General features: G+C 44.2%; 1 protein-coding gene across 2 annotated transcripts; it reads left to right on the forward strand.

Moving 5' to 3' along the window:
- The first annotated feature begins 1,378 nt into the window (after positions 1-1,378).
- LOC123607104 (corticotropin releasing hormone binding protein) lies at positions 1,379-14,321 on the forward strand. 2 transcript variants are annotated; one of them, XM_045496152.1, is made up of 7 exons: positions 1,379-1,781; positions 2,162-2,255; positions 2,537-2,694; positions 4,065-4,275; positions 6,641-6,789; positions 10,783-10,900; positions 12,643-13,254. In XM_045496152.1, exons 1-7 carry the CDS (start codon positions 1,704-1,706, stop codon positions 12,648-12,650), a joined length of 816 nt encoding a protein of 271 aa, XP_045352108.1. In that variant the 5' UTR covers positions 1,379-1,703; the 3' UTR covers positions 12,651-13,254. The 2 variants fall into 2 exon arrangements, with proteins under 2 accessions (XP_045352108.1, XP_045352099.1); XM_045496143.1 differs by lacking the exon at positions 12,643-13,254 and adding an exon at positions 13,553-14,321 and having other exon boundaries at positions 1,386-1,781.
- The last annotated feature ends 770 nt before the right edge of the window (positions 14,322-15,091 follow it).

The raw sequence follows: 15,091 nt of genomic DNA on the forward strand, positions 1-15,091 counted from the left end.
CAAAAGTCAGACCCTCAAAATGGGATAAATAAGAGTTTCCCAAGCTGAATGCCAGGCTGAATTCTGGGAATAGGCCAAGGCTATGGCTAGGTTGATGGTAAAGCCTGAAAGCTTCCTCAGGCACAAACAGGGAGGGAGACAGGCATGAAGATGGCCTGGTGTGTTTCAGACCAAGCAAGCTGGTGTTAAACCATTTATTTTTGTATTGTTTGATTCCTCTCTTTACGCCCTTTCTGAAATGCAGACATCTACACAGTCCCAGGATGGAGAGAAGAACATGGTGGCCAGCGTTCATGATCTTTGGGTTCGCTTCCCCGTCACACTCTCTGTGGTCTGAGGATGGTTTCCAAAAATGGAGGAGGTAGGAAGGCCTCCCATTTAAACAAGTAAGATAAGGACATATCAAGTTCTATACCACTAGGCAAACTACTACTTAATTTTGAGTATTTATAAACATAATATAACCATTTCCTTGACTGAAATTTTGTATTAACGTCTCATTATTTGTACTAATTTTAATAACAAAGAAAGCTAAGGGTAGTACCATGTTTTCTGTCAGGCAGAGGTAAAACAAGACAAGGTTTTTAGAATTTGTAGCTGCCTTGCTTAGCACATAAATTGGAAAGCCAAAAGTTTAGTATCCCCATATTTCCCATAACTTTTGACATGAAGGGGAAGCAACCATCTTCTGTCTAATCAGCAGAGACACTTATTTCTGGATCTCTAAGTCATTTGTTTAGCCCTGTGCAGTTGCTGGTAAGCAGTTATAGTAAAGTTTCTGGGCTGTTCTTTCTACCAGAATATTCAAATAATCCAAGTATTTGAAGGTGTGAAATGGAATGACTTCATCTCTCACTCGTTCAGATGGATGCCAAGGTCATGGTTACCGTTAGCTGGCCCAGGAGTGTGTCCTATGGTGTACACATTTGGGCTAAATGACAAAGCTAGGTGAAAATCCAGAAGTTCACAGATGCCAGAGTGAGCTTTCCGTTAGGGAAATGCTTACAAGAACCTGGACCAGGATAAAGCAAAGACTAAGGGACAGAAAGAAAGTTTGAGTTGCATTGTTGCCATATTCTACAGAATCAGACTTCGGCTTCTGTTCAGCTCTCTTTGGAGCTAAAAACTCCTCAAGTTCCTTCCTGAGAGACAAGAGCAATTGCACAAACACTATAATCTCTGACGATTTCCAGCATGGTTCCATCAAGGTTCTGTGACAAGCCTGCACGATAAGATTATCTGTTTGGGTATTTTATGTATGTGTGTAACCTTGTCACTTGGCTTTGCAACACTGAAAATTCCCTAAATATCCACAGGAAACGATAATTCAGCATTTGGCAGGTCAAGCCAAACGCCTTCCTTTATTTTCTATCCTTACCTCCTTCTTTGTCCCACAGTTTAGTTCAATAAGTTTTAAGTGGCTAAAATCATTCTTGGTGAATAATGCTGGACCACTCTGAGAATTTGTGGCTGAGAGCTGGACCCTCGTCATCAGCACGCACTTTGTCACTGAGACAGGGTAACCCATGGTTACTGAGCTCAGATCAGTTAAGGGGCAGAGAGCCTCCCCTCCTCACTGCTCTATAAAAGAGACCCAGCAAAGGGACCCTACCAGCTTCTAGCTCTCAGCCTGGGCGTAGTTTTGGGAAGCAAAGCCTGAGACCTCCAGAGCCCAGCCGACCAGCTGCAGAGGCAAGACAGGCATGTCGCCTTCCTTCAAACTTCAGTGTTACTTCATTCTCATCTTGATGGCTCTAAGAGGGGAGAGCCGGTACCTAGAGGTGAGCGATCTCCGGACTGAGCCGTCACATCTTCCGTGTGTGTGTGTGTGTGTGTGTGTGTGTGTGTGTGTGTGTCCAGCCTTGAGGGTGGGTCTGCTGCCTCAGCTCTCAGCCCGTGTTGGGCTTAGCCCTTTCTTCCCTATCTTCTGCCCCCTCTTTCTCCTGGTCTTCCTCCTCGCCACTACGTCCTTCCCTTGGCCCCTGGGGACACCCTGGTCTGAGGGAAAGGGTCTGAGACCTCTTCTCCTCCGGACGCGGACGCGGGAGACCTGGATCCCTTCACTTTATTCTCTTCGCTGCGGGGCAGGGAGAGTGCCCCGCTGCTGGTCCCCTTTCCCGCAGTCTTGAACTCGTTCGGACTGACGCGTTTTCCTCGCCAGCTGCGGGAAGCTGCGGACCACGACCCTCTCCGGTTCCTGGGCGCCAACCTGAAGCGGGAGCTGGCGGGGGAGCCGCTGTACCGCCGCGCGCTGCGTGAGTCGGGGTGCCGGCGCGCATCCGGGGGCAGCGGGGAGGTGATGAGATCGGGCTCCGCACCCGCTTACGGGGCCCCGGGCACCGCCGGGAAGGGGCTGGCCTGGCCGACCCCGGGCGCGATCCCCTTGCTCAGGGGCCCGCCGGGGGCGGGTGACGCGCTCCGCGTGGGGACCCGGCGCCGCGGACCCGGGAACGGGGGCCCGCGGGGAGGGGCTGGCCGGGGCCGGGGCGTCGGTGGCCGCAGCCCCGGCCCCCTGGCCCCACTGCCCCTCCCCCAGGGTGCCTGGACATGCTGAGCCTCCCGGGCCAGTTCACCTTCACCGCCGACCGGCCGCAGCTGCACTGCGCCGCCTTCCTCATCGGCGAGCCCGAAGAGTTCGTCACCATCCACTACGACCTGGTCTCCATCGACTGCCAGGGCGGCGACTTCCTGAAGGTGAGGCTTCCTCGCGGCGCACGCTCCCGCCGCGGGGCCCCGAGGCGGGGTGAGCCGGGGCGCCGTGCCCGGCGTGGGGCTGCGGCGCGTGGAGCCGGCTGGTGGCCGAACGGGAGAGGCGCCCCCCCACCCCGGACCGCCGTGGGGCGCGAACCCCGCCCGGAGCTCCGGCCGCGGTTGTTTGACTTCCCCTCCGTGCGCTCCTGGGACCCGGGCGCCCCCAAAGACTTGATTGAACTTGCGGCGAGAAGCGCTGTGTTACACGAAAACTGATTCAGACTGGCACCGGCGCTCGGGGCCACGAGGAGGGCCAGCCCCGCTTCTGAGGCCGGCCCCTGGCTCTGGGGAGCTGTCGCAGGCTCGCGGGAGCTGTCTTGAATTCCCCGGGGGGCTCGGTCTGGAAGCCCTGGGGCCCGGGCCTCTGGGCGGGATGCTGAGAGCCAGTCTAGTCGGAGGCAGGTGGAAGGCCGAGTCCCCCAGCCTCTGTACATGCCTCCTCCTAGTCGGTCTCCCTAAGTCTACCGGGTCAGCCTGGGACGGTTGATGGAGTTACACAGCCCCGTTAAAAGGATCATGATTAAAAACCTCCCAAGTGGAATGATTTTGGAATCTGTCAGACTCCTTTTAGAAGAGGACCAATCCGCGGAAGTAGTTGGTGATTTTGCCAGTGTGAACCAGGCTCAACCCGTTACATTGGAGACCTGGGGTGATTTTAACAGTAACATCAATAGACTCTGACCATTTGTCCAACAAGCTGACTTTAACAGGTGAAGGTAAAAAGCCCTGAGTGGCCTAAACAGCCATTGCTGTTTGAGTGTTGAAGCAGTTCTTGGTATTTTAATATGAAACAAAAGTTTCAAAGTGAGGAAAATGGGCACATATAACCATGGGCAAGTAGGTGAAGTTGCTGCTCTAGTTTTTTTCTTTTGTTAGTTTTGAGATGTTTTGTTTATATGTCAACTGAGGAGAAGGAAGAGACCAAGTGAAACCCAAATTAGGCTTGTGTGGAATTCTTCTGAAGACGGGATGTGTGGAAAATATGACCAAGATAAAAATGTATTTTGGCTGTAGTTTCAGGTATCAAAGGGGCTGGAATTATAAAACAGAGTATAATAAAGTTTACTTGCTTTGGATACTTTAAGGTGTTTGGAGGAAAAAAACCCAATCATTAATTAACAATAATACTTGCAGACAACCTTCACGGTCAAAAAATATGTAGATGGAAAGCAAGTGGGCAGGGAAGTGCAGGTTGTCCCTTGCTCACAGACAGACATAGGACAGAAGGTGCATTGCTAGGTAAGATTTCAACACACCTGTGACTTCAGGAGTTGGTGGAGATGATCATCTCTCTCTGTGTTTTTTGTTGGAAGGTATTTGATGGTTGGATTCTCAAGGGGGAGAAGTTCCCCAGTTCCCAGGATCATCCTCTCCCCACAACTGAGCGGTACATAGATTTCTGTGACAGTGGTCTTAGCCGAAGGAGCATCAGATCCTCCCAGAATGTGGCCATGATCTTCTTCCGGGTTCGTCAACCAGGAAATGGATTTACAGTAACCATAAAGACAGATCCCAACCTCTTTCGTAAGTGGGCTCCCTCTCTTCTCAATCAGTAAGGACTTGGAGGGAGGGAGTGTCAGATCCACTTTTCATAGGTAGTGTGATTGCACCAGACTTAAGAAACTTGAAGTGAGGAATGATTTGAATGGAAAAATTTTTTTTTGTCATTAGAAATGACCTAAATGATATTTCCTATTCATTGCTCTGAAAATCAGTTCACAGTTTTCAACTTATTTCCTAGGCTAGGTAGGATATTAAGTTTTGGTGGGTAGAATTTTATTTTTTTCTCTTTAGTCTTATTCTAATCTGAGGCATGACAATGGATTCAGTGACAAACTGTAATCCCTCCATGTCATTCCATTAATTTTGGATAAGCTTGAGGGATCAGATCTGAAGTTGTAGTCTTAGAGATATTTAGGCAAAGGCTGAAAGACTGCATATCTGGGATGTGGTAGACAGAGTTCATGTCCTGAGCAGAGGGTTGGACCAGAGGACTTCAACATTGCCCTCTAATTCTGAGTCCACCTCTCTAACTTATTCCGTTTCTGGTGGATACAAACATAGATGCTGTATAAAACTGAACAGCCCAGGCCTAAAACACATTATTCTAATCAAAATTAGTTCATTCATCTGCTTATTATTTTTCCCCATGAAGCGAAATATATATATGCATCTATATATTTACAGAGTTAAATGGAGAAAAATATTTTTTTAAAAATCGGGAAAATAAAACATCACTCATTTTTGGTTGCAGACAATAGTATTAATGTTGACACTTTGTGTGGTGGAAGAATGGGGCCTTATCTGCCAAAGAATAATGTATTATATTCCAATTTTTAGTTTTTAAAAAAGAGAATTTTTGAAAGAACCCCTCCCCCACCCCTGCAAGGCCATTTTGAGAGCTAGAATAATCCCAGAAAGCAACATGAAATGTTTCTCCTATATTTGTGTGGTTAGAAGTCAGAAATCTTTGGGGTACCTGGGTGGCTCAGTCAATTAAGCCTCCAACTCTTGATTTCAGCTCAGGTCACGATCTCATGGTTTGTGGGTTCGAGCCCTGCATTGGGCTCTGCACTGACAATGCAGAGCCTGCTTCGGATTCTCTCTCTCCCTTTCTCTCTACCATTCCCCTACTGTTCCTCTACTGTTCTTCTATTTTTCTCAGTCTATTTTGTAACAATTTTATTATTTATTTACTTCATTATTTTAAAAAAATCATTATGATTCTGGGGCGCCTGGGTGGCTCAGTCAGTTGAGCGTCCGACTTTGGCTCAGGTCATGATCTCACAGCTCGTGAGTTCGAGCCCCGCATTGGGCTCTGTGCTGACAGCTCAGAGCCTGAAGCCTGCTCTGGATTCTGTGTCTCCCTCTCTCTCTGCCCCTAACCCACTCACATTCTGTCTCTCTCAAAACTAAATAAACATTAAAAAAATATATCATTATGGTTCCAAGTTCAATGAGTGAATGTTTCAGACAGGCAAGGTTTTAGTTCTGGCTTTACCTTTGAGCCTTTATTTTTTCTAGACTTTCAGCTGGAACTTGGACCCTAGTTAATGAAGTGTTTCTAGAACTTCCACTAGCTAGTGTTGTTTGATTAATTTCTAATTTAAGTCTTGTGCTTATTGTAAACAAGGTAACTCCCTGAGATTGAGATTAGAAGAATTCTTTTTTTTTTTTTTTTTTTAACATTTATTTATTTATTGAGAGACAGAGACAGAGCATCAGCAGGGGAGGGGCAGAGAGAGAGGGAGTCACACATTCCAAAGCCGGCTCCAGGCTCCGAGCTGTTAGCACAGAGTCCGACACGGGGCAAACCGTGAGATCGTGACCTGAGCTGAAGTCGGATGCTTACCCGACTGAGCCACCCAGGTGCCCCAAGATTAGAATCACTCTTGCCACCTAGAACCTTCTGACCATGTCTGCACATCACCAGTGATTTTTATCCCCCCGTCACTCCACACCCACCCACCACTCCTTCCCCATCCAGATTGCCCTTGTGATACATATTCTCTTCCAGTCCACATGGCCCTAGATCATGAATAGGAACTCAGAATAAGGATAGGATAAATTTCTTTTTTATTACATTTAAAAAATTTCTTTTTTATTACATTTAAAAAATATTTATTTTGAGAGAGAGAGAGAGAGAGGGAGTGGAGAAGGGGCAGAGAGAGTGATGGAGAGAGAGAGAGAATCCCAAGCAGGCTCCGCACTATCAGCATGAAGCCCGACATGGGCCTTGATTGCATGAACCCGTGAGATCATGACCTGAGTTGAAATCAAGAGTCGGAAATTTCGCCGACTGAGCCTCCCAGTCGCCCCGGATAGGATAAATTTCTATAAGAACCCTGCATACCCAGTAATGACAATGTGATTCTGTTTTTCCGCAAAGCCTGCAATGTCATTTCCCAGACCCCAAATGGAAGGTTTACCCTGGTAGTCCCGCACCTGCATCGAAACTGCAGCTTCTCCATAATTTATCCTGTGGTGATCAAAATATCTGATCTCACCCTGGGACACTTACATGGTTTGCAGTCAAAGGTGAGTTGCTTTCTTCCTTCCCAATCATTTACTAAGGCCACAGCTTTATCAGAGGAGGAGGAATCATACAGGGCAAACATGGACATTAGTAAATTGTGGGAGCATGCTCTTCTGTTGATTTAGCCCCACATCCGCTTTCCCTCGCCTCTTTAATGAAAGCCCCCTTCTATTTGCCTCACGCTGCTCGGTGCGTACTCATGTGCCCCTTCCGATTACTTGACTACTTTTCTCGTGATACAGGAAAGGTTTTCAACTGGGAAAGTTGTGACATGTAATTACAATTGAACTCTCTGGTACTTGCCTCTTTTACAGAAATTCTCTCCTAGCAGAACCTAGTGTGAGTCATCTACACAGCTGTTTTTCTGATTATCGGAATTTTTTTTTGACACGAAGGAAGTGTCTCATTGACAGAACTGTGTTGTGAAGGAATGCTAAGTGTAGCATAAAATACAAAATTGGATTTTTAAGTTGCAAAATACAGTAGAGTGTTGAAGATTTTGTTGCATTATGTTTAACTCAATTCATTTTGCATGAAAATATTAGCTGAGAAGCTCCATCAACCTATAGTCCTTTGAACTTCTGTATGGAATTTACAACTAATGCTGAGCTTGATCTTTTTTTTTTCTTTTTTCCCTTTTTTTTTTTTTTTTTTTTTTTTGCACCGCTAGCTTCTTCCCTCTGGGTCATTCTCATTTCCTTATACTTTCTTATATTTCTAGGTTAAGATAGCTCATATATTTGCTGACATCATAGACAGTCATTGTTCCTAATTAGGTAGATTCCAGTAAAAACCAAATAAATAGGACCAGGACTGAAAATAGGTGTGTATCTAATTTCCTTTAAGCCCTGAATTCATGAGCTAGTGCCTGTTTGTTGTTGTGTTGTTTTGTTTTGTTTTGTTGTTTTTGGGGGGGGGGGGTTGTTTAGTTGAACCTTAGTGGAAGAACGATCCTTTGATAAAGACCAGAATAAGGAGATGTCTTTGGCATAGCCCTTCGTCCTGATACCAATTATATGTTATTCCTGATGTATACTGTAGAAGATGGCAAGCATGATCGCAGGTTGGGAGATCTACCCTTTAGTTATTCTAGGCTGTGAGGAGTAATTTTGGTATTTCCCCTTGAAAAAATGTTAAAGCCTGCAGTGTTCTAGGCATCTATCTATTCCTTTACAAAATATTTGTTGAGCACTTTCCACGTGCAAGGCACTATCTTAGATGCTGGAAATGAGCGACGAGCAACAGAGCTCCTGCTCACAGGGAACCTGCATTCTAGTGGGTTGAGCTCAGCAACAATGCAATGCATTTGCAATAGCGGTGAGTGCCCTACAGAAAATGAAGCAGAGTGGTGTGATAGACAATGCAGTAGAGGGAGAGGCGGGAGCTCCTTGAGATAAGGTGGTCGGGAAAGGAAACTTCTGAGAAGGAGGAATTTAAAGTAAAACATGAGTGATAGGTAAGAAGGAGCCAGCAGCCACTGGAAGGACCAGGGACAGAGGAGATGGCAGTGCAGAGGCTCAGAGGAAGAAGTGGGCTTCCAGAAATAAAAAGAAAGGTATGGGGAAGGGGGGATATTAAGCAACATCAGGGAGGCGGGCAGAGCCAGGGTGTGGTGAACCCAGCAGGTCATATTGAGGATTTGGAGTTTATTGTAAGTGCAGTGGGAAAGCACTGAAAGGGGGCAGGCAGGAAAGCAACATGATCCATTGGATTATGCTCGGTGGGATGAGAGTGGCTGGGAATTGCTGACTTCATGACCAAATTAATTAACAAGGTCCGAGGCAGGAGGGAGAGGATTGGTTACCTAAAGGCCATTCTGGCTTTGCATGGGCTATGGGGGCCAGAGTGGTACAGGAAGTGCCCCTAGGGGCCATTGTCACAGTCTAGGCAAGAGATGATAGTGGGTTAGTCCAGGGAGGCAGAACGTCAACAGAGAAACCTAGGGGATCACTACTGAGGAGCAGGGTAGTATAGTACTTCTCATTCCTAAGAATAGCTAAGATGTTTGGGAAGAGGAGAGAGAAGTCATTGAATGTCAAGGAACGGGTGTCTAACTTCTATGTTTCTTTGTTTGGTTTCCCTCATTATAGCACCCACTTCTTCCCAACCCCCCTACTTCCCATTTCTCTCTACGGGGCCTGCCTTTTCCCCTTCACCACTCTTGCTGAAATTTAGAACCTGAAGAACCAAGTGGAAAGTTTAGTCTTAACAGATGTTCCCCCTGGACATCCTCTACTCAAGGGAGAGGCAGTTAAGGTTTTTTTCCTTCACCTCTTATTCAGCTCTTCATACAAGAACATAAGCCCTGTCCACAGGGGAGCTAGTTAAGCCTCTGTTTCATTCTTGGATGAAATGATGTGTAGAGCATCAAGGCACAGGACCCAGCATACAGTAAGCACTTAAAAAATGTGTGTCCCCACCTGCTTCCTTGTATTGGCCAAACAGTTGGTATTCTATTTTTTTCTACTCGGTTGTTTAGTTCTAGTTGCATCTCAATGTCTTTTGCATGTTTGAATGTGTGTTTTTATGTGTGTGTGTGCGTGTGTGTGCTTAACATTGTCTATTTTAGATGTTTTTCTGTATGTGTCAGGGTCCCTGTGGCTCACTTCTGAGCATCTTGCCGCTCTGCACTAGATCTCTCAATGAGTATGTCTCAATAAAGAAGATCACAGGCGAAGCTGGCCATGTAATTGTGGGGGACAGTGCAAACTGAAAATGTGGGGGCCCTTATTTCAAAAGTATTAAGAATTTCAAGATGGTGACAGCACAGCATTAAACCAAGCAACAGGCCCTTGTATGGCTTGTCTGGCTTGTGGTCACATGCCCACAAAGGCTAGTAGCCCTGACCTCAGGAGATAGGTGGCCCAAAGTACAATGTTTGGGACTGAAAGTGGCTGCTTTATTTGTGTGGGAAGAGTGAAATGCAGGAATTTCTGTGGACAAGGCAGTGTGGATAGACAGTGTGGATAGGCAGTGTAGATAGGCAGTATGGACAAGGCAATATGGACAAAGCAGTGTGGATAGGTGGTGTGGACAAGCAGTGTGGACAAGGCAGGGTGGATAGGTAGTTTGGATAGGCAGTGTGGACAGACAGTGTGGACAAGGCAGTGTGGATAGCCAGAGTGGACAGAGCAGTGTGGACAAGGCAATGTGGACAGGCAGTGTGGATAGGCAGTGCAGACAGGCAGCATTAACAGGCAGTATGGACATGGCAGTATGGACAGGCAATGTGGATAAGTAGTGTAGACAGGCAGCGTGGACAGGCACTGTGGACAAGGGCGTATGGACAAAGCAGTGTGGAAAGGAAGAAGGGAAGCAGAAAGTGGTTGTTACAATGATTGTACAAAGTCTAAGAATACATTCTGGTTTTGAGTAGCTCAAAATAAATTAGTTTTAGTCGGGAGGAGAAAGACAATGGTGACTCTAGGTAGCTTAAGCCCCAAATTAGGGTTCTTTTCTTTCTTTAGCATTCTTATAACTAATCTAAATGCCTGTCAGCAGAAATGATAAGGATCATCCCAATAGCAGGAAAAGTCTTTTATAAAGAGGAGGGAAAGAGGTGAGTTGAAGGAAAAACTGTAAAGACCTATCTATTAATAGAAATTCTGACTGCATGAGTTAAGAAATTCAAATAATTCAGTATGTATGTCCAAATGATTTACAAAGCAAAGCGTTTTCAGATCCAATTTTCATTCATTTTATGTGGAGTTTATAGATTCCTATTGCATCATTCCAGTCCTTGAGCTGACAAAAAAATTTTTTTAATGCACACACATTTAAAGAAATGATTACTCAACTGATTTAGAAAAGCAGTTCTTATGATTATTTTTTCCTTTCAGTATCTTTTAATTTCCGGAGTCCTGGGTGTTAAATTAAATGGCACTGCCAGGATGTCCATGGCAAATGGAGTGAATTCACCAAATTGCAGTCGGTCAAATGGTTTGACTTCCGTAACTGGTTGAAATATATCTTTCTCTGCTGCTTGCTTCTTTTAGAACCCCTCAGCAGGTTGTGGGGGAATAGGAGACTTTGTGGAGCTGTTGGGAGGAACTGGACTGGACCCTTCCAAGATGATGCCTTTGGCTGACCTCTGCTATTCCTTTCATGGCCCTGGTGAGATGTGTCTTTGATTATTACTTATGAGCCTATCAAGATTCCTTAAATAAAACCTGATACTTCCTTAAATAAAACATCCCACGTTTTTTATACATGGGAAGGCAGGTTCCACCTAGAAAACTTCCATTTTGTACATTGAGCCAATGTGAGGATTTTACATTTGAGCATATGTATGGTTATAGTGAATGCATTATCAAAATATCGGACACTGGAAAAGAAACCTCTGAAGGAACACAGGTGCATGTTTAAGGTTGGCCCTGAGTAAGACCATGAAAAAGACAAAGCTTTTTTTGTTCCGTGCTCTTTCCGCCTTCCTGAAAGTCGGTGCTTTTGTCCTCTGGATACCAAAGAGTTTACTAACTGAAAACTATAGGTCAAATAGATATGCCATCAATTAGTTACAATATAATAATATAGTAATATCCAAATAAATTTCCTAAATATATGTGTATGTGTGTATTACTCGTAGCACATAAATTAAAAAGTGATATTCTTTATCAGAAATTCTCAGAACTGCTGAATGTCCCCAACTTCTAGGAGCAAAACCAGCTTCTGAAAGACTACTGCAAAAACAGAAATACATTCTAAAATCTAGAAGTGGTCACTGGGAATAAAAGACCAGGTCAGTGCACAGGATGCCCAACAGAACCAGATATTCTTTGCTAGGGATCAGTGAAGATTTTCCATTTGATTCTGCCCAGGTATGGTGAGGGTGGCTGGAAATTGCTGGTTTAGACCATCAGTACATGTGGCTTTTCTCGCCTCTTACTACATTCTCTGAGGCACTGGATCCTTCCATGCAGGAGGGCACCTGTAAGGAGATGCATTTGCACTAGGTAAGAAGAGTAGATTAAGGTCTAAAGACTACTCTTGCCTTAAAATGTAGGTAATTGAAGCCAGAGTAATTTTGGTGCAGTTATGTCCAGTAATAAGCAAATACGATGCACATTAACGAAGGAAACAGAGCATGTTATATATATTAAAGTTTAGAGTAATATCAGAAAAAGAATGACGTTTCAAGTAATTTAAAGCAAATTAAATTTGGACTCCTCACAGAAGCTTAACCTAGACTCCCTGGTGCTTATATAAAAGAAACATAGGTTTTATATTTATTATGTATCTAAATTGGCTTTTACCTCAAAAAGTATCTAGCTGTTTTACTTCATTTGAACCCAGGCACAGGCTTGTGAAGTACCTGTTATGCAATGATAATGTTCATGTTTCTCAGAAATGCTATAGGCCTTATAGAGACAAAGTGGGGGAGGGAAAGATGGACAAAATTAAAATAGCAGAAAAAAATCATCGTAGGGCACATAAATCTTGCCTCAGGGACCAGCTTGACAGTGGAGAAATGAAAGAAATTTTAGATAAAAATATGTGAGTTTCAATATACACTTGTTTGGTCATATCTGCACTAGAAGATAGACATAAACGTTGCCAGATGCTTATACAAATAATAATAAGATTGGATTTAAGAGAAGTAAGGATATCAAAAGCCATTCCATGTAAGAAGCACAGAAAAAAATGAGACTGAAAAGGTGCAGGTAAATAATAGAACAAACGCAAGTATATTCATGTGTATCTAAACTATGCAAATCATTTTTGTTTATATGTAAAATAGAGTTATTATCTAGGCTCAGAAAATAATTAGCAGGTGATTTTTTTTTTTAGTCTATGTAATGTTCATCGGTGCACTATGTCCTCTAGCCATGTCCACTAACTGCCACTTGCATCCTCAGAACTATGACAACCAAAAACTACACCTGCAAATTCCCAACCTGTCCCTAGAGGGCGGTACTGCCCCTGCTGAGAACACTAAGCTAGAGCAGAGGTGCATGGTAGACAGATTGCCTTCACTGCATTTACCACAGAAGCCTCGAAGGTAGGAGAATGTGAAAAATGCAAAGAGACGTCTTATTGCCTCTGTTAAATAACAAAAATTCAACTGAGTAGATTTGAAAGATCTCATTGGCTTTACGAAATAATTCATGAATCGGGAGCATTCCATCTAGCAAGTAGAGGGGTCCCCAAGGCATTGTACAAAATGGAAGGTTTTTATAGAAGGGTAGGACAAGAAATTTGCCAAGAGAAAAGGATTGTTCCAGGCAGGTCACTTTCCCTGAGGGGGAAAAGCAAGGTGTCTTATCCTGCAGATTACCTCATCTTCCTTGGGGGGGATGGAGAGGGCCCCTGTGGCAGATTCCTTGACGTTGATGGAAAAATTCCTGACTGACTGGTTAAGGCTATTTTTCTAGGGGAGGTTGAAATTACAATTAAATTAGGTATTCAGCCCCAGTTTGGGACCTTGGTCTCAGGGACGCCATTTTGGGCCTGCGATTTTCTTTTTAACTCCTCTTTCCAGCCAGTTTTATTTGGCTAACAGTGTTTTTTTTTGTTTTTTTTTTTTTTTTTTTTTTTTTTTTTTGCCCATGAGGAGAACTGAGTTCAATTTCAGTATCCTACAATTAATTATATATTATAATAACAATGAAAACAAAACGTTTCACCTGATGGCAGGTGCGTGGTTTAAGTATGTGAGAGGAAGATGCATCCCCCTGCTTTCTTTGTGTTTAAATGATCTTATCGACAGGAATGGTTTATGTGGTTTCTAACCTGCAGGGAACCTTTTGCTTTTTCCATGAATTATAGCCCAGATGAAAATTGGCTGTGACAACACGGTGGTGCGCATGGTCTCTAGCGGAAAGCACGTAAATCGTGTGACTTTTGAGTACCGCCAGCTGGAACCATACGAACTGGAAAACCCAAATGGAAACAGTATCCAAGAAATCTGTTTGTCTACTCTTTGAATAACCAACCCCATGATTTACATGCTGCTAGCTAAGTGAGTTTTTAATGGCTGTTATATATGATTTTGATGACCAGCAAGGTAAGAGCCTTTCGAATCAGTCAGTATTCCCAGGCTTGGACACACATTACACATACACGCACACATATGTAGACACACACGTGGGCGTGCAAGCGTGCATTTATTTTTGTACCTTGCTTCTTTTTCATTTGTAATGTATAGATGACCACATGGCAGCAGATAAACCCTCCTTTGCCTTTGGTAGGAAAACAGTTTTCTATAATTCTTTGGCAGGCTACAAACCTGCCCTGATAAGACAAGTGCAGAGCAATGGGCACTAAAAAATTGTATCTCAAGGGAAAATACGACAAAGAAATTAAAATGGCGGTGTTCAGATTCGTCTTAGAACAGAAAACAATTAAATGTCTGTATACCAAAGTAGTTGTATCTGTGTATTTTCTGTATATTATTCTGTTTACAATAGATAGTAGTCGTAGCTGTTGTTTATTGATTTGTAATGTCTTGTTGCTAACAAAACTCTGGAGCATGGAAAAAAATTTTCCATCCACAAACACAAACATGAATAAATACATCAGAATGTTGGCGCCTTGACATTGTGCTTTGTTTTCCTGAGTAGTCCCCTCCCTTATTACCATCAGAAAATAGTGTTCTCGTGTGATGCAGAACCAAACGCTGAGCTAAATCATGTTACGCGTCTTCATGCTGGTAGAACTGTGGGCCTCTACAGCAGAATGATTTAGAGCGGGAGGCAGAACTGCAGTGTTTGCACAAACAACGCTAACTGGTCCTCGTAGGGAAGCAGGATGCAGAAACCCCTTTCTACTGTCCAAGAAGACTGAGAATACATGTTTTTGTCACAATGGGGTATACTTCTTTTTTTTTTAATTTTTTTTATTTTCTTCATTTTTGAGAGGCAGAGAGAGACATAGAGCATGTGGGGGAGGGGCAGAGAGAGAGAGAGACACAGAATCAGAAGCAGGGTCCAGGCTCTGAGCTGTCAGCACAGAGGCCCGTGTGGGGCTTGAACTCAACAAACCGTGAGATCACGATCTGAGCCGAAGTTGGACGCTCAACCGACTGAGCCACCCAGGCGCCCGCCAATGAGTTGTACTTCTTAAGGACAGCAAGGGCCTTACAGCTCTCATAGATGTTTGCAGAAATCTAAGGCCTTCTTTGGTACCGAGGGCAATTTACTGTTGACTTAAGACTTGTCCATGTTTGGCTAGGGACTAAGCATGTGGCCTGTAAAAGACAGGATGGGGCCAAAACTGAGGTCCTGAGCAAAAAAGGAAATACTCCTAAGTGAACTCTTTACTTTGGATTAATGGATAGAAGCTGCAAACAATACCATAATTAATGGC

The sequence above is a fragment of the Leopardus geoffroyi genome, chromosome A1 (genome assembly GCF_018350155.1).
Source record: "Leopardus geoffroyi isolate Oge1 chromosome A1, O.geoffroyi_Oge1_pat1.0, whole genome shotgun sequence".
NCBI lineage: Eukaryota > Metazoa > Chordata > Mammalia > Carnivora > Felidae > Leopardus > Leopardus geoffroyi.

Coding starts and splice junctions, on each gene's coding strand:
- LOC123607104 (XM_045496143.1), top strand. CDS start 1,704: ATGTCGCCTTCCTTCAAACTTCAGTGTTACTTCATTCTCATCTTGATG. Junction 1,782..2,161: donor GGGAGAGCCGGTACCTAGAG/GTGAGCGATCTC, acceptor TTTCCTCGCCAG/CTGCGGGAAGCTGCGGACCA. Junction 2,695..4,064: donor AGGGCGGCGACTTCCTGAAG/GTGAGGCTTCCT, acceptor TTTTGTTGGAAG/GTATTTGATGGTTGGATTCT.